The following is a 20,913-nucleotide window of genomic DNA, read 5'->3' on the forward strand; positions in this document are numbered from 1 at the left end:
GGTTAGGTTAAGTTTTAGCGAATAGGTTGGATTTTTGTGAAACTGAAAATAAGCCTATGTTCACATAGGTTCAGTGTTTTATTATTTTGTAGACAATTTAATTTTAATTAAAATAAAATTTTGATTTAAATTTATGCAAAGGTATTTATTATAAAAGTAAAAATTTTTTTTACTTTTTCTGAAGGAATTAGCGTTTTATTTCTATGTCCATCGCTTGTTTTATTTTTTTAACAAAAAAATAATAGAGATAAAAATACATTGTTGTACATTTTTGTAAACTTCAATAAACGTTCTATCTTTATAAATAATATTTGGATGAAAAGAAAATTGTTAGCTAAAAAAGTTAGGCATTTATTTCACAATTTTGACTTTTGTAAAAATAGAAAAAAAGTTTTGTTGCCACATAAAAATATCTTATACAATGTAAACTTCTATAAATATCATATTTTTCTCTTCTACATATATTTATCTCTTAGAAAAAAATATTTGTTCATCCAATAGATTCCAAAATGTCACAATGGTATACATAATAGTGCTATACAAACTTTTTTCAGATTTTGTAGTTTTTATAGATATATTATCCAAAAGTACCGATAAACTTCTTTTACCTAAATATTTTTTTTGTAATTTGTAATTGAGGTATATAAGCAAACTTTTGTATATTTTAGAATTATTCTAAAAACTTTCATATTACCTGAGAGGGTGCTATACATTTTGAGAAAAATTTATTCTTTACTAATATTTTTACGTTAATCTGTAAAAAAATAAAAATATATTAAATGATTCAATCTTTAATATTTTTTGGGAAACTGCATTTATTTCTAAAGACATTGATGTTTTTAAAATGTTTGTATCTTAAAAAATAGATGAGCAGTGATTAAAATACAAAACCCTTACAAAATCACCAAAAAGTGCCTGCCATTTTGGGAAAAATGATGGCCAGTTCCAGGGTTAAAGCACTGAAATATGAATTGAAGAAAAATAATATTATAAAACAACTGAGAAGAAGCATTGATATAATTTGGATACTTGTAGATCATGGAAGGAGGTTTGCCAAGAGTACCTAATGAGGGTCAGTTTAAATAATTGAAGTTTGGCATGAAGAGAGAAGATAGCAGCTGGACGCTATGAGAATAGTAACCCAATGTATATCCAACACAGACCAAAGGAAGAAATAAACTGAGTATAATAATATAAGAGCCACTACATATTTCGAGGCCAAAAAACAGCTACTTATTTGTGATAACATTAAATCATGGTCACAATTGGCGGCAATTTAATTAACACTGCCATACAGGATAGTTACAGTTGCAATAAAACTCTGAAATTTTGTACTCGAGTACTATTGGCATGGTGATAAAACATTTTCTCTAGTTTAGTTTGCCTTTCACTTTTATTAGATAAAATACAAACATAAGTAATAAAATGTCTCTTAATTACAAAACACCAAGAGTCCTACACTGAAGTTTTTGTTTATTTTGTTAGGCGATTTTTTGTAATGGCATAGTTTTTGGAAAAGACCTGAATAAAAAATGTGCAAACATTCATAAACTGTGTAGTTTGGCTACAAGTGAGGTCGGAAGTAGGCCATTATCATGCTACGACACAGGCTCCCTACTCAATACTGTAAGTCAATTACATTTAAATTGTTATCAAACTAGCCTATTCGTCTAGAGTAAATTATTTTCTTAATTAAATTTATCATTCAATTTAAGACCAAATCTGTCAATGCTAATTTCATAACTATAGTTGTAATGGACTATTTAAATAAAAATATTGGCCCAATAACAAACCCGTTGAAGGAGAAATAATAGTACAGTGATAATCTTTTGTCTTGATATGTGTACGGGAAGTTAATAAAATTAAAAAAGTTAACATATTTGACAAATCCTGATAAAGCAAATAACAAATTTAAAATACATCAACTATAATTAAAATCAACAAATTGTTATTGGTTGTTAACACAAAATATGCAAAAGTTATTTTATAATGACTATTTTCAAATAAACTACCATTATTGAAGCATACATACTATTAGTATACTGTAATAATTTACAGTATACACATTAATAAAACAGTGGCGCTCTAAAAAGTTCAACACAGTGACTCATTAATTTCCTCCCCACTCACTGGTGAAAGCACTCTGACCTAGCTTCAATTGCCACTCACTCACCTATGCTCAGTATTTCTTTCTTTATTCTGTGATATCCACATCCTAAACATGTTACATGTTGACAATCAAAATATTTTTCCAAAATATATATATAAGAATGTATGAACTTTGCAGACTATTGATGTGATCATTATTTCCTTGCCTGATTTATTCCGGTCTTCAGCAAAGTGAAACTAATGATTAATGATTTGACAACATTATGTTTTTGGTAGACCTGTGGAAAGATAACTTTGAAATAATTAAATTTTGAGGATTGTTTGAAGAAATAATACAATGGATCAAATGTTACAGACTCTAAAGAGAATTGCAGAGATGATGCAAGGCCGGACTGACTTTCTAACTCCTGAGGTAACAAAAACATTGAAAATAAATATTGTCATTTGTCCCATCCAATAGCTGAATACATGAATAATGGATGAAGGATTTAACTTAGAAAAATCATCCAAGCACATAATTAAGTATAATCGTATACCATAACTATGATAATGGTCTTAATAAACATTTTGTATCAATACAACAAACCATCAATTAATGACCAAAAACTCATCTAACGTCTAACAAATGCTACAAAGTCTGTATGGCTTAGAGTTTAACTAGTAGAAACTCAATAATTTTAAAGCGGATCCGGATTAATGACTTTCCGGCCACATCCAAAATGAATTAGTGACCTTCGCTCTACATGTTACCAGTATAGTGATTCAAAGACTGTTTGATTAATGGATGTGTAAAAAATAACAACATAGTTAGCAGACAGTAAATAACAAAAGTCTTACCTGATTTAATGAGAAACTGTTTTTTTTCCAACTGGACGAAAAATCTGCCTGGATTCAGGACGAATGACACAAACACCTTCTCTTGAGAACCCCTGAGAGAGAGAAGAAATCAACAATGAGTAAAAGAACCTTCCTAACAAATTCTAGTTAGTTTAAAAACTGAGCCACTGATTTATTATAATGGAAATGGTTAAAAACCTTACATGATCGGAGGTGTCAAAGACGAATAACGAAGTTGCATCGGTTGCGTCTGGGACTTCTCGCTCAAAACTGTTTTGATGTTCTTATACTCGCGGAAGAGCTCACAGTATTGCTTGATCGGGTTGGCCTCCGGCTGCGTGACGCACAGTGTCAGATTCGGATTGTTGGCAACCAAATCCTTGAACAACTGCTTCTCCTTTTCTGTGTAATGGATGTCCTTAAGGTTAGCCAATGTGAACCGGTGACTCATAACCTTGGGTACTACGAACCTGGACACACGTTAAACTGGTCAGTACATTAAACTGGCTTTTTTAAGTAAAATAAAGAAAGAGTAATTTAATTGTACTATTAGTATCCTGCCTGCATTACAAAGTGGTTGTTTTATCCCTATTAAACAAACAGTGTCACACTCTCCAATAGATAAACCAACAATAAAGGTTAACAGTTTAAACCAGTGAGAGCTTTCCCAAAACATTACAAGTTTTACTAAATCTTATCTACTGATGGTAGCACTTGGTTTAATCCATTATGTAATGGTTATTTTATAAGTCTGATACAGGTTTGGTAAAGCCTATGGGAAACCAACACACATCAACATGTCATGTAGTTGAGCTCCAACCAATCATGATAATCTATGTCCCTTCACCCAGACATTTTCAGAAGTAGATGTGCATTACTGCTTCTGACAGTTTTGGTTGACTGAAAATGGATCCCCAAAGTGAAAAATCATCAAATAAAAATATTCTCAGATTCATACATGTGTGTTTAATAAATTCATATGAGTTAATAGTTATTTTATTTCAAATTATCTCCTCCTAAATCCACATAATTGTTCCACTTTTTACACTACGAATCCATGTCCTTTTTTATCGTCTCATTTTTCATCATATCATCTGAGTTTTTACAATGATATCCTTTCAGTTTTATTTGCAAGAAATAAAAATCGCAAGTACAGAAAACGTTCTTGTTTTGTTAAAAATTCCAGAGGCCTTCAAGGACATAAAAACCCATCAAAAAGAAAACCCTGATATTAAAAAAAATGTTTTTAAAGATTTATCCAAAAATAGATCACAATCAAATTATTTAATCAACCAAAGAATTTTGTTATACCAAGCCACCGGCCAACAAACCCTAAGAGTCGTTATCCCCTCTAAATTGATACCTCTACTAAATTACTAAAAAATACCTTATCGAGAATTCAACCACATCTTTGGAGAGAGAATTAAAAAACTGACATGGTGAGTTCCTATAGTATGCCAAAGATGTAAATAAGCACCTAACACTAAGGTTGGTTATTTGCCATCAGAGATTATAACACGTCCTTACAAGAAAATTTTCTCACTAAAATCGATCCTTTATCAAAATTTACGGTTTTCTTACCAGCAAGAAATGCTTGTGCCAAAACAACAGAAGCAGAGCTAAAGTCAGAGGTTTTTTACTTACTGTTCCCCAATTTCGATCCATGGAGCTGATGGATACGTGCCTAAAATTTGCCATAAAACAAAATATTATGACCACCCCTCATACGAATCCTAGCAATGCAGAAGGGGCAAAAAATACATCAAAATTTTATAAAGGATTTTTAATTTCAACGATCACAAAGACTGAGATAAAATTATTTAGTCTTTCAATAAGCTTTTAACTCTACCAAGCCTGAGAGCTCTTACAATTTTTTTTTTTCTACTGCCATGCACTTAAGCCTCAAGGGCTTTTTGCGCACCCCGGAAACACACCATGAGGCCCTACCAATCTACGATTTCAGCAGTTCCACAAACCGCCGAAAACAACCTATCAGGTCCTCCCGTGGAAATTCACCACCCTTGTCCAAACTACCAAAGATGGCATGTGACTGGATAAGGACCAGACAGACAGGGTGGTTGTTATAACCCTCATGGGAGCAAGCGTTAGTGCGAGGACTATGAGGGACTGCATGTAGAATTAGCATCCTGATTCAGGAGGATGCTCTGCATATGATCTCTGATCAGATGCCACAAAAGTTTTCCTTTGACAAACCCTTTAGGATTGTTATACCCTCTAGGGATGATTGGTCGGAGGGAAGGAAACCTCTTCCACCAGCGGAGCTTGAATGGTTCACAGACGGCTCTAAAACAAAAAGCGGCACAGGCGCTGGAATTGTGGGAATGAGACCATGTAGGGAGCTGGTGGTCCCTATAGGTCCTTATCCGACAGTTTTTCAGGTGGAGGTCGCAGCTACTATAGAATGTGCTCGTGAGAATCTTCGTCTGCGATATAGGAGCAAGACAATTCATATTTTCACGGGCAGTCAGGCAGCGCTGATGGCGCTGGACTCTTGTGTGATCAAATCCAAACTAGTTTGGGATTGCTATCAAGCCGTTTCCTCCCTTGCCAGAATCAACAATGTAACTGTTTGTTGGGTTCCTGGTCATGTGGGGATCCCTGGGAACGAAAGAGCTGATGCCCTGGCCAACCGGGGCTCAGCGTCAATTATGATGGGCCCTCAACCGTTCTGTGGTGTTCCAAGGTGTGAATCATTTAGGGCTGCCTCGAAATGGGTTTGTGCGGAGCATGAGAGAAGGTGGAGGTTGCATCCGGGCTTGAGAATGAGCAGAATGGTATTACAGTCGCTTTCCTCCAGAGTAGCGTCGGACCTTCTCTCATTAAATAGATCTTACTCCTTACCTGCTAGTCTTAGTAGTATAACACATCCCTTGGAATTAGCTTGTCCCATTATCAGATCAACAATCTGAGAATACATGTTTTCACCCCCAAAGTTCTAGTGCTTTTGCCACTTTCTTCCTTAGAGCCATCAGTAAACAATTCAAGATCTGCTGGTAGTGGAAGTTTGCTTCCCTAGAAGGTATCACGAACCCTACAGATTTTTTTTTAAACTATGAGGTGTATGATCAGAGACCATGTGCAAATCAGATCTGCTGGTAGTGGAAGTTTGCTTCCCTAGAAGGTATCACGAACCCTATAGATTTTTTTTAAAACTATGAGGTGTATGATCAGAGACCATGTGCAAATCATCATCTTTCTAAATTAGCAAACAATAAGCACTCCTCCTGGCCACAGGCTGAATTACAATATCTCAAGGAAACAAGACAATAGCCCCAAACGTAAATGCAGGTCTAATCACAGAGACATAAAGCCAATACAGAAGCCTTGGCTTAAGTGTCCAAAACCTTTCTGCACTAGATTAAAAGATCATTTCTCGCTCCTAGTCACAATCCTTTGCAGATATGGTCCCCAACCAAGAACATGTCTAATGACCTGAGTTGTTTGGAGCAGAACAGAGCTAACGAATACAGGTACTGTTTTGGCATGTGAGCTATTGCTATTTATGTTGTTGTCTAGAATTCATTAAAATCAAATTATAAAATTTTGTCAATAAAGTAAAATTTATAATTCACAGCACCAATTCTTGTTAAATTAACTGGAAACAGGAACTAACACAAAAAAGTTGTTCAAGTCCATTCTGATTATTGTCTACATTCAATTGGCATTTTTAACTGTGACCATGTGACTGTGAAATCGACATTTGCTTGTTTTCTAATCATGGTATGTTATCTTTTCATCAAGTTGTGCTTTATCTATTGTTTGATGAATATATTTAGCTATAAATTATTCTTTTGTTGTGTACCACTTCATTTGTTCGCTGACACGACCATTCTTTCTGGATCTCATTGCAATCTGTCTCAAGTTTAATTACTGCAAAATAATGTATAATTAAAAAAAACCCATATGATCTGCTTCGTAAATACAATGAGGTCTAATGGTTGTCATTATATAATAATTTCCAGTCTTCTGTACACGTTGTCTACCGACCACACCCAGACATGAATCGTTATTTGACATTTTGCTTCTACTGATTACTAGATTAGCGTAGAACAATATTTCGTCAATATAAAACAGGAATTGTCTTATCGCAAACCCCTCCCCATCCTCAGACAGAGGTCAAAGTCGAGCGGTCTAGTAGATAACGTGATTGCAGGGTCTCGCCGCCCTTTCAGCTGGTGCGCCGCATTGTTATACTTTTGTACCGCAGTGTCTGTCGAGTACGTCGCTTTGTTGTACTTCCGTGTTTGGGGGACACTAGGAGAATTTGGGATTTACCCAGGAGCGAAGAGGGGGCCATTCGTTTTTTACAAGATCATGACTTGTTGTCTAAATCTAAAATATGCCTGAATGGACATGACACTGTATTTGTTTCATAAGGCTCCGTTTTGGAAATGTACAACTCGACCGTGCCCGAAAAAGTCGGTTTGAGCATTGACACCTGGTTTTCTAATAGTAGAATACCATTTGTTACTGCGGTTCGTTTCCTCTACTGCTGGGTTTACGAACTGACATCTGTGGCGTGGTGTGAAGGAGATTACCGGTAAAACAATTGTTGATTGGAATAACTATCTCTGTAAGGTGTGTGTGTGTGTGTGTGTGTGTGTGTGTGTGTGTGTGTTCTCTGTGGAACAAAAAAATGGTGGTAGGATCGGAGGAGTTGGCCGTATTGTCGAAATAGACGAAAGTTTGTTTACCAGACGGAAAAATAATGCGGGACGTGTCTTGTCGCAACTGTGGATATTTGGAGGTTTATGCCGGGAAACCGGAGGCAGATTTTTTGTTCAAGTTCCGAATCGTGGAGCTAAAACCTTGATGGAATAAATTCAACTCCACGTTGAACCAGGAACTACAATTGTTTTGGATTGTTAGAGAGGTTACAAAATGGCCGAATTAGAAGCAGCAGGTTTTGAACATTTCTCAGTTAACCATCGATACAATTTTGTTGACCCGGAAACCGGTGCTAATACTCAACAGGTTGAGCGAATGTGGGGTTCGCTAAATGGCGTAATAAAAAACAACGAGGAACAGCACGACACCATCTTGACTAATACCTAGCTGAATACATGTGGTGGTCGGCAGTTGCGGCTGAAGGCGGAAATCCACTACACTCACTCATCCTTGATATTGCTGCATTCTGGGCGACACAGGAAACCCATTAACAATTGATAATCGTTGTAATAAGTTTGTAATTTTGTAATTAAAGAGTTGTTTTTTTTCTGTTCTATTATGTTTGTTTCTATAAATTTATATTTTTGTGTTCCTCATACTGGTGTGGTCGGTATAATCCCAAAGCACCAAAAATGATTATGTTTTTTATTAATCCTTCAACATGGTTTTAAAATAGTCTCTGTCGACAAACTTATGGCACTCCATGATTTCATATAAAAGTGGCTTTACGGTGCAACTGTACAATATAACGGTTTCAGATATAACTATTTAGAGTAAATCATGTTCACATTGGACAGAAGATATTTTGAATAATCATAACTTTATTCAAGATGTATAATATTTTTACTAAACAGTTTAGATTATATCTAAATAGACAAAAAATCAGATTCAGATCTTTATTGTCATTAGGCAACAATGGTGCAAGAGTCATGGTCAAATTTTAACTATGTAGAACGCCATCAATGTTAGACATTACAGCTGCTAATGTTTCTTTCACAATCGGTTCTGTTTATATCATCTTTCACAGCATCTAGTAACATTTTGTGTTGAAGTATCACAGATTTAGTTAGTTGTTGAATTTGTACAAACAGCCCAAATATTATTTTAACTACACTAGTATAAATTTACAAGCAAAATAATTATTTTGCATAGTATAAACAATTTACGGAAAGTGATACATTTAATTTTTAAGTTAGGTTATTTTTAATGATATTATTACACACACTTGATATTTTTACAAATGTGTAGTAAACGTATATGTACTATATTTTGAAACACATGTGAATACAAACCGGTTGGTAAAAACATAGGTGTTACGTTCTAGAATATTCAATTTAAAAAAAGACAAACGCAATGACCTGATAGTTGACTGACTGGGTCAGAGGCAGTTGCAGGCAGTAGGCAAGGATATCTCCATGTTAAACAACAGTTAACACATTTCTAGTCATAAGTAAATTCCTTACTAACCTCAAGGTATCCCACTTATTGTAACCATCAGTCTATCTCAGTATGGTAGATCAGAAGCCTCACCACGCATAGCATGATGATTTTGTGTTTAGCTACTATCTAATGAGTATCTACACATTTTTACTTCTTAAAGTTTCTTTTCTTCTTAACTTTCAAGATTTCTTGGTGTTTCTTTAAGTACAAGACATATTACTGCTTGCATGGCCGTTTGACTTTATTAGTTATCAATAATGTAAACTGATCTCAATTGATAATTTTAATAGAAGTGTTATCCTAAGAAACTAATCTTCTAAACTTATATAATATTTACATCTCTGTTTCATTAGTATAAAATATAATTTCATTGTTTAGATTAATTTGGTTTATATTTGTATTCTCTATCTAATACTCAATGAGTTGACTACACTGCACTATAGGTTACTCCTCAATGGCCGAGACAATTTAATATCCATCCCCCCTCTCTCTCCCTCCCTCTTGTTTCTTTCCAAAATATGAATCCAAGTGGGAAGCAATTCTTGCTCTTTTATGCTGGGAACATAAATCTTAAAACTCTCTAATTGTACTTGCCCTTTAAATACTATGTAATTTTCAATCACACAAGGTGTTCTTGGAAAACCCCTTAATCCACATTAGATATTGTGTAGTGGTCTATTTGCCCTGGACAGGTGTTGGTGGATTCTCATATAACTTACTCCCCCCTGATGCAAGTGACTCTTGATGTGAACGGTGTTTTTACTCTTATCTCTGATTTAACCTACCTATGGACAGTGTGTCGACCCTGAGGGAGTCCTTTGGAAGGATATGTCTCGTACAATAATACAGTTGAGACTGTATTTGAGTTGGAGTGACACAATATAACACAACAGACAATACAACAGATTAATTACCCAGTAAGAGATTTTTTATACCTGAAATAAATTATTGTACAAAATCATTAAAAAAAACTTACTGTGGAGGAATTTGAAAGATCTCTGAATAGGGAAGAATTTCAGAATTGCCAAAGTCTGCGAAATAGAGTTTGACCTTGTCGTCCATCACGTTCATGACGATAGCACGACATAGTATTTTCTCCGGAGAATATCGGCCGAGACAGATAGAGCCAGGATTCAGCGGCGAAGTGATTGGCTGTGGCTCCAGTTTGTTGATGTTGGCCATCATGTCTGTGAGGATATTTTTCACTTCGTCCTGTAACAAAACCAACCACAACATATTTCAGAACAACTAGTAAAATGCTTACTTAGATATTATAAATAAAATATTGAGAACACTGTACTTTGTTGGACTCAATATTTAAAAATGACCAGTACAGTGAAATTTCGTTTATATTTTTATGCCAGGGCACTGGTTAGATCTCTGTCAAACACAAACCTATAGAACCTTCTTAGCCCTTCCTTTTACTTGTCGCAATGTGTTGAAATCTTTGAATGTAAATTTAAGTCAGTTATTGGCTGCTGAAAGCCTTGTGCAAAATGTTACAATCTACAACTTCATAAATGGTGTATCAGTAACAAAACAAATATTAATAAAAGTATCTTCAGATTTCAACCAAAATATTAATCCCTTACCACCAAAATTTAATCTTCGGAAATAATTTTATAGGAGATAAATCAAGATTATTTTCATATTTACTGAGCATAAAAATAAAAAAGAGAAAGTTGATATGTTTGGTTAGTAATTATAACATTTATTCAGCCTATACTAGAAACACATTGTGTGGAGGAGGGTTATTATTTTGGCAAATCACTTAATAAAATAAAACCTCCTTCAATTTTATAGTCATTAAGTGACCAAATTTTTGAAATGTCCTTTGTTGAAGTTTGTATTGGAAGCTTTAAAGTTTTATTGCAAGGTGTATATAGATCGCTTATTAATGTATAAAATTATTTCTAGAAATATTAAGTTGTACTTTTGGCATTTGATGTAATATTTATAATAAGACTATGAAGATAACAATATTAATTTTTTGTTAGATATTTCTAATCAATAATTTGGTTCACTGATTCGATTGTTTTGGTAGCCGCTTATTATACTGCAGCCTTCGGAGAGCAGGATTAACTAAAAATAATAAATATATACACATATCAAGTGAAGCTAATATAGTCCTCTAGCTCTGTCTACTATGTCATTACATGATATAGGTAGATTTTAGATTAGGTTATCATAAATATGTTACTATATATGAGCCGCTTTGAATGCGAACAGTGCGGGGGGGGGGGTGGGGTGAGAGAGATGTGGAGAGGGAGAAGTGCGGAGACTCACTTCCCCCTCCATATTCCTTACCAACCACACCTCAGTCATCACTTTACCACTCGTAGGGCATGTGTTACATAACAGCTATTTTACAAACCCAGTAATAAAAACAACAGCTGTTAACAATAACTAACCATTTGTTAAAATACTTCTTCATTATACTAACATATTAAATAGATGCAATGGACTATTCTTAACATAAATAATAATATTTGTTATTCCATAACGACAAGAATGACAAAACATAACGTGATGCTCCAAAACACCAATGCAGGGAAGCAAAGCACTCGGTTCCCACTTGTGTCTTGTAAAGGAAATAGATTGAGACGTGAAAGAGGGGTTGGCAGTAGGCGTGGTCGAGCTCCTGCTCCTCCCTCCCCTTATACGCAAGAAATCTTCATGCAGGTTGCTTTCAAAGCAGCTCATCTACAGAGTGGGCCAGATAAAACCGGTCCCGAGCGAGTTTACGTAATACTCATACAATGCGTACAGGAAACTGAAAAAGTGACTAGGCGAAATAAAAAAAATACATAATATTAAGTAAAATGAAATTTTATTTTGTCTATTTTACAACATGTACATTTAAGGATTTACAGTCTCTGTTCAAAATGGGAGCCACCAACTTGTATGCAAATTTCAGCACGGCGAATCATGTTCAGGAAAACAGTCTGCAATTCTTCTACTGGAATGTTGGCAATTTCTTGTCGTATGTTTTGCTTCAATTCTTCTAAAGTCTGTGGGTTGTTGTGATAGACATTACCTTTGAGACGGCCCCAGAGATAAAAATCGCAAGGCGATAGGTCGGGCGATCTGGCTGGCCACAAGTCTTTACTGATGGTTCTCTCTTTAGTAAAATCACTGTGGATTCGAGCGAGAGATCGATCAGAAGTGTGACAGGTTGCCCCATCTTGTTGGAAGTACGCATATGACACTTCTTCTGGATTCAGTTGTGTAACAAATTCTTCATAGATCCGTAGATAAACGTCTGTATTAACTGTCTCCTCGAAGAATATTGGTCCAATGATCCGGCGACCAGACATTGCGCACCAAACACCAATTTTAAAGTCATGCAATGGTTTCTCATGGGTTACATGAGGATTGTGTGTTGCCCAATACCGCGTATTTTGAGAATTTACATACCCTGATAAGTGGAACCATGCTTCGTCTGTAGAAATGAATAAAAATGGATCCACGTTACCTTCTGCAATTTCATGAAGAACCCATTGACAGTAACGTACACGTCTAGCCAAATCAACCTCTTTCAATTCCTGAACAACACTCACACGATAGGCATGCATTTTTAATCCATGCAGTATACGCCGACAAGATGTTCGAGAAATTCCGACTTGTTGCGATAATCGTCGTGTTGACTTTGAAGGACTCCTTCCAATAATGGTCTGTACATTGGCCACAGCTTCTGGTGTTCGTACAGTTGGTTGTTTGTCTCTCTTCATATTGGACACATTGCCTGTTGTACGCCACTTTTTAATTAAATCCTGAATGGTTGATTTAGCAGGAACTCGACCTTCAGGATACTTCTCAAGAAACTTTTCACAGACCGACATTATTGAAGTTGTACGAACATATTCCTCCACTATGAAAACACGCTGTTCTATTGAATACGGCATGATCCACACTGCTCGGTCAAACACTCAAGCTACACTGACGTGGACAGATAGACAGGACAGGAACGGACGGCAGACAGTAGTGGAAGGGGAAAGGTCAATGTCCCGTCATGCTGTACATCGGCGCGCCTACGCCTCTCGGGACCGGTTTTATCTGGCCCACTCTGTATAATAGTACCAAAGTAAAAGTTAACCTTTACGAATGCTCACGTGATCTAAGCTTAAATTTGGGTATTATCTCGAGAAATGTTTCTCTTTGTTTACCAGAAAATCGGGAAGGTGCCAATGAAGCCCACACTGATGGCCAGTGACATTTTCAATCAGTACTTTCCCAACCGCAGATCACGTACTAGATTGTCCAACATGATCTGATGTCGAAAAGTACCGATCGGAAATGCCCCTGGCCTTCAGTGTGGATTTTATGTGGCGCCTTCAGCACTTCTGGCAAAAGAAGAAAATCATCCCTCGAAATAGTAACAAAATTCAAGCTCAGATTATGTGACCGCTTGTAAAGGCTAACTTTAACTTATTTTTCTACCTATTTGTATCACGTAATAACAAGAAGTAGATACAGTGTCCTAAAATACCAGGGCATTCTTTACACACATCCATGTAACAATGCTTATTATTTATTATATGAATATAATAAATACCAAAGGGTATCAGTGAGGTTAACGGCCAGAGTAGCTAATCAAAATATCAACGATATTAACAATTCTACTCGTCCCCCTGAATAAAAACATACAAGGATCTCCTTAAAAGAATGTATTAATTTCTAATTTATTTCTATCAACATCAGTAACAAGATTTGCATTATTAAATCTATTGCAATCGTCCTCCTGAACAAAACAATATAAAGTTTTAGTGGCTGAAATTGACAAATGATGAATTTCAGAACATTAAATGTGGAAGTACTTATTGTGCAAGATGCATATCTTAACAAGCGGTAATGGCCGGAAGCATTCTTGATCTAAAATTTTATCTTAGATAGGTGATAGGTACAACATTAAGGGATTTTTTTTGTATGTCGCCATCAGCAAGGGGCAGCTGCCATAACTAGTGATGATGGCAGGAGACACTTGTATCAGCCGGATATGGACTTTTATTCTCAGAAGGTCTAAATAAACAAAAACCTCTTATTTGGTCAAATTCCCCTGATTTCATTATTGTTATTTTACCTATCTAAAGATAGCATTCAGCTGAAGTTAGCAGCAACCAATACAAGGTTGACTCACGATCACAACAAGACAACGTGATGCCAAGCACACATGTACAAGGAAATATTACGCTGTAGTATAATAAGCAGCCACCAACACAATCAAATCAACTATGGATTAGAAATATCTAAATTATTGAATATAAAAACATTTGCCCTATAGATATTCATAATTAATATTGCCACCTGTTTTTATTTATATATAAAATATTGTTGAAAATTAATTAAATTCAATAAAGTAAAATTATTAACGTATTGAGTAGCCTAGTGACATCGGCAAGAACAATGGTGACTAACATTTTGGTCTCAAAATGTATTTTTAAACATCGAACAGTGTTTAAAATTTTTACAAGACCTTGACAGTGGTGATCCATTGGCATTTGAGCATTGTTTTTAATGTTATCCCTGTAAAGTTTACAAGTACTATGCTGCTCAAGTATAGTATAGCCTAAATAAAGTTTCGTTATTTTATACAATCGTAAATAACAAATTTCTTTTACATTTAAATAATATATAGCTTTCGACCACTATAATACAATTTTGAAAGCCAAGAACACATTTCAGTTCAACATTATTGTTACAACTTAATTCAAAGTAAAATTATGTGTTTGATATTTGAGTGATGGCTGTAAGCTTAAGTATAGTACAAGGAGTCAGACATAGTTTATTCTTGAAAATAGTAAAAATTACTTTTGTACAAAAGTAATGGTAGCATTCGATAGAGGATAAATCAATGTATCTATTATATTGAAGTTCAATACTTTTGATCTTTGATATAAGTCGGAGAGAACATTGTATCTCATTTTCATTCTGCTTTATTTTCTTTACATATTGGTTAGTTTGTTTGTTTACGTTTCTTGTTGCAAGTATGTAATATTATTTTAAGTTGTTATTTTGTCAAGTGGTATAAACATGTTTTCAAATTTATTTATCTTTCTTTGCCATTGCTCTTCTCGTTGTTACTACCTACTCACTACATAAACGAAATAACAGCTGGCAATGAAGTCACTAGCCTACTTAGTACATAATGATATTAAAACAGCTAGCAATGAATATCTATTGGTTAATATTGAATTTGATAGTACCGATATTTAAAATTGATAACCATGATTCAATTTTGGCGGTGGCCATTTATTATACTGTCGCCAACGTAAAATGATAATATTGAAATTAGTGGAATTAGGCCCAAATAAAAGACATTATGTTAATTTTGACCTTCTTTGACATAACAGTTTTTATTTGTTGACATTGGTGCCTAAAATCATCATGAGTAAAACATAAAATTCTAAATGGTCTGATCACGACATGGCCTCATGGCCTCCAGCCATTACTAATATATAGGAACACTACTTAAAAAAAAACAAATATTGTAAATTCGCCTAACCATAACTTCCTACTATCTTGCAAGAAAAATGGTTCCTCTTTGAATGTTCTAAAATTTATTATTGGGATATTCAGATGACATTGTTGCTCATAGCACAGAAGATGCACAATTGGCGCTGAACATGAGAGTGCGACATGTAAGCTCATCCGAGAACATGGGTTAACACTAGCGACCGAAAAACTGAGTTGCTTCTGCTCACATGAAAATGAATTCTTACAGTTATCCACTCCAAATTGGTAGAGTTAAAAACCTAAAGGCCTGTATTGAAGTACCTCGGTGAGTACCTGGATACACAGCTCTCATTTTGGGTAACGCATATCCAGTACTTATCAGAAAAAGCTACAGCAGCATTGAGCAGAATTATGGCGAATATCAGGTGCCCAGCCGCGGGACGATGGCAACTCTTTACGTCAATTACTGACTTCATCCTACTATATGGATGTAAGGTTTGAGCTGACACTATAAGGAAAAGTATCAAAAGAGAATGGCTTCCGTTCAGAGAAAAAGCAACTTTGAGGGTCGCTAGCTCGTACCGGACAGTCTCTGAGCCAGCAGTTCAGGACATCACAAGTGTACTGCCCAATGATTTAAAGGCGCAAGAACGTAAGTATGTTTTTGATAGTAAGAAAGAGCTCAAAATTGAGAAAGCAGAGCGGGTTGCGAAAGTTGTGAGTATGTAGAAATGGCAAGTTTGCTAGGATGCCATATCCCATGGAAGTTGGACGATAAAGTTCTTCAGTAACCACAAAGTGGATGGTGACACAGCACAGTGAGGTAGACTTCTTCCTCACTCAGTTCTTGTCGGGCCACGGTTATTTTGAAAACGAGAGTTGCCCCCTACGTTTGCAGAAGCAAATGTAAGGCAAATTGCTTACAATTGTTGTATCTGGCAGAACCCATTCATTAATAACCTCTAGCAGGATGTCCCTATCATGTTTTTTCAACAGGAACAAGGCAGAATCCTCCGCTCTGCCTTTCAAATACCCCCGAAAACCCACTGTCCCTGAATTTTTTTGCCACAATTGTGTTCCTTCCTTCCAAATTTGGCCTCATCAATTTCTAAGACTGTAAGGGGACCACCAATATTCTTTGAGGACGTTGAAATGTCATTGAAATAAACTTTGTGGCAGAAAGAATACCAGTCCACCACTGAATGTGCAGAAACACAAAACCCCAATGAAATACAGTATTGTCTTGGTGGCTTTAGGTGCAATAACGTGGTCACCAAACCAAAAATGTCTCGATATCCAATTGAGTCTTTCAAAAAAGGAACCTACCCAGGCAGATTTGTAAAAATTACGTTTAAAACTTTTACTACATTTACGAATCTTTTTACCACAACGAAACATCAGTCTCCCAATTTAGAAACAATACACACCCGCACTATTAACAAACAAACTCATTTATAAAAATTCCATGTTGTATTATAGGCTAAAGGCAATTATCTTGTTTAGGGTAAAACAAAGACTCCGAGTATGCCCGATAAAACACTCACAAAACACATAATTCACTGCGATTAAAATTTGTTGAGCTAGTGGATGAATGATCCATGATTAAGACAAGCACTTGATCCAAACTAAAGTACACAATATCTAATAAAGCACTGGACCACAGCCTCGGATAACAGATACGCTGTCAGTCCCGGCCGCAGATAACATTGAAGTACACAGATTCATAAATCGATTGTGGTGGCGGCCTCTTATATTATTATATTACAGTCAAATATTACTCCGCACGAGAAAAGTAGTCCTACTTTTAATGTTATATAGGATTAACTTCGTTATTTTTGTCACTGTGACCTCTTGAAACCATAATATTGATTTGGGGTAAGGTACGATAAGCGGACCCGGTTTTTTATATTGAAGAATATAGTCATCGATACCTAATATTCGCATCTCAAATCCTAGACTGTCAATCGATATAAAAGTACCTGTACAGTTCTCAATAACAATCATATGTTTTAAATTAAAATATGAATTTAATATTTACAGTGATCAAACAAATTATTATAACCAAAATTAGGAAAACTGAAGATGACCATATTTACTCCTCTCACAGTTACAATTGTTTCTTTCCCACAATTTTCACTTAAAGGGTTTTTCGGTACGAGTCCCAACATATTGAAGCCACAAAAAAACGTCATATAGTTTTCTAAAATTGACTGCTATTTTTAATAATCAGAATTACTTATGTAAAATTGAAATATTATCCTACGTGTATTATTTTAGAGTGTTTACAGCTGTTGATATAGATTATTTAAGTTAATAGTTCAAAATAATTAAATCAGTATCGATGGTTATGATTAAGTAATCGTTTGCCAATGTCGATATAAAAAAACCGGGGTAAATATTAAGATCAGCGACTACCGCTCCGATCGCCATAATGTTTTGCATACTAACACAGGTTAACATAATTTCACCGAAAAAAAAAGTCCCGATTGTCGCTAACATTTAAATACCCGTTTTTCGGCAGTACAATGTTGGCAATACAAAACACATAAATAACAAGATTTTCGACTATCAAACTAAAAACAATGGCTGACCACTGTCGTTTTGATGAGTTGACAGTAGTCACGTGACAAACAGGAAAGTTTCCGATTGGCCGGGCGGATCACGTGACCTATAGGACGGCTTCGATTGACTGCCAGACGTCAACAAACAAACCCACATGGACAAGGAATAATTAGTGAAGTTGTTGACATGGCGTGCGATGGTTCTTGTCACACGCTATTCTTCGAAGCATGTTTGTTTGATGAAAAGCATGGTTATTAACGTGTTTTGTGCGCGTGCTTCCAACGAAGACAAGCTACAAATTAATTAGTTGTTATCGAGTTGAGACGAGTGCCTTCGGTAGCACCGAAGGTGCTGCCCCGCGCTGATGTCAAGGAAAGAAAAACATCCCTCGAGATAGTACCTATCAGTAAAATATCAAATTCTAGAGGGGCTGATCAGAAATAGAAAAAATACCATTAAGGTAAATAAAAATTTTTTTTCAATTTTAATTGTTTTTATTTTAATTTTGTTTAATTTTTATTTTATTTTTTTTCAATTTTTTGGGGGGGGTAAACGACCCGGCGACAATCGGGACTATTTTTTTCAGTGAAATTACGTTAACCTGTGATAGTATGCAAAAAATTACGGCGATCGGAGCGGTAGCCGCTGATGTTAAGATTTACCAAAACCAAGTCCGCTTATCGTACCCTACCCTTGATTTGTTTAGGAGGGCGATAGCAATAGGTTAATAATGCGAAACTCGATTTTACCACTCAGGCCGTTAAGTTTACAGTTAATATGCAAAAGTACCAGTTTATCCCAACTTCTATGAAAGAAGGCCTATATCTGTAATTAACTTTGAATTTGTTAATAACCAAAACCCCTGTGAATTCTCAAATTAGCCTAGAACCTACCTGGACTTGAACTGCAAAACTGTAAGGACCATCTTCCACATGACTGACAAAAACCGGATGTATAACTCCCATAGCCAACATCTCTGTTGAAAATTGGAGAGAATGGACAGGCGGAGGTGGTACAGCTGGAACTTCAGGTCTTCTTACTGTCATTCCTGGTATTCCAGGTCTTATACTTGAATTTATGGTTGGATATCTGCTAGACAAAGATGAAGATTGGCCACTTGAGAAAGAGTTTATATCTGATCCCATTCTAATTCCAGGAGGAGGTTGACTCATATTTGGCAATCTTGCAGGAGGTGGTTGTTGCATTAATAATTGAGGGGGTGGAAGTGTTACATTGAATTCTGGCACAGGAATAGCTTTTTTCTGACTAATTTGTCTAATAAGGGCTTCTTGGACGTGTAATGGAATACTATGTGCTTTACTCATCTTCGTTAGATATGCACTGGGATCTTTTTCTTCTTGAACAATTCTTATAATTCTACCCCATTCATTCTCATAAACAGTACACGTTAAATCAGTATTACACAATCTTTTCCTCAAGTAATCTAAGGAATATTCATCCCATTCTTTTTCTCTTGTTGTGATTCCATACAAATAATAATCATTTGCTAGACCTGGCAATAATAAAATATCTTGAAATAACTTCTTATTTGCGATCAGGTTCATTACTTTTGACATTAGCCTTATGTCTTTGACATGCACTTCAGCTTTGTTGCCATGATCTATAAAAACAACTGTTACCATATACTGTTGCACATTTTGTATACTTTCAATTTTAGCTCTGTAGTAAGTGTCATCTTCAAATTTGGCAAAGCAAACTACACCGACCTGAATATCACTGGATGTTTTCGGCTTCAGATCAGAATTGTTTTCAAATACACTTCGTAGTTGATATAAAAGCTTCTCAATGTAACAATAATTAATTTTATCCGTTTGAGCATATACTTTAATTAATGACCCATCTTTGTCTACATGAGTAATGTGAGCCTCAACATGTGAGGGAGCAACCGCCATTTTCGTAGATAACTAAGGTAATACCTATAATTACACGATAACAACAATAAATAAAATCGGATTATTTCATTTTCAATGTTCTAATAACGTATCATTGTATCATACAAGAAACACGAATTGGCACCAAGTATTTGATCACAAAGGTCACATTTTCACTTCAAGTGATAAAAGCAAACCATTCCTCACCTCACTTCTCTACATTCCACTGATGGTTTCGCTGCTATCGGCAAGTTCTTGTTCTTCTTCTTTAAAACAATGATCCAAGGCTACTTAACTTAACAGATATGTAGAGATTGCTTTTATTCTAATATTCCTAATTTATTTCAAGAATATTTTAGTTTTATTTAAACTTGCTGTAATGTTTTGTTTTCTACTCATTAGACCTGCTTTTAAATTTGTATAATATAAGTGAGCTATTTATTTTGCTTGTATTATAGACTATTTTAAATTCTTGTTAACTTATTGCTTCAGGATTAAATGAATTTGGTATCCAAACGGAGGTCATGAAACTGTATATTACCCTTATAAACTTGAAGTAATTAACGAATATAGAAGAATTACCATCTCTATACTCCTATATTAACTGACTGCTTGATGATGATACATATTTGTGTGTTTATAATATGTGTGTTCATAGGTATTTATATGATACTTCCGGGTGCTCATAAAAATACCGAGAATTGCTGTTTTAGATTTAATTACATTTTTAAAGGTCTATACATCTATAAACTAAAAGGATTGTTATTAAATGGAATAAAAACTAAAATGAACAAATATAAATAAACGTACCTATCAACGTTTTCTACTTTGGGAAGTCTTTATCATGTTTCCTTACATTACTTTCCTCCTACTTTTAACTATAGCGAACTCCTCTATTAAGTCATTAACTTCCATTTGATTACAGTTCAAA

The 20,913-nt window shown here is 35.2% G+C and overlaps 1 protein-coding gene across 1 annotated transcript in view; it reads right to left on the bottom strand.

The window, feature by feature from the left end:
- The window catches only part of LOC124355586 (maternal protein tudor-like), a 121,980-nt gene extending 101,761 nt beyond the window's left edge, over positions 1 to 20,219 (bottom strand). Inside the window, 4 exon segments of the mRNA XM_046806748.1 lie at positions 2,947 to 3,038; positions 3,150 to 3,416; positions 10,052 to 10,287; positions 18,984 to 20,219. Coding sequence (XP_046662704.1) covers positions 2,947 to 3,038; positions 3,150 to 3,416; positions 10,052 to 10,287; positions 18,984 to 20,003 — 1,615 coding nt within the window. The 5' untranslated portion in view covers positions 20,004 to 20,219.
- Between the last annotated feature and the right edge of the window lie 694 nt (positions 20,220 to 20,913).

The sequence above is a fragment of the Homalodisca vitripennis genome, chromosome 2 (genome assembly GCF_021130785.1).
Source record: "Homalodisca vitripennis isolate AUS2020 chromosome 2, UT_GWSS_2.1, whole genome shotgun sequence".
Classification (NCBI taxonomy): domain Eukaryota; kingdom Metazoa; phylum Arthropoda; class Insecta; order Hemiptera; family Cicadellidae; genus Homalodisca; species Homalodisca vitripennis.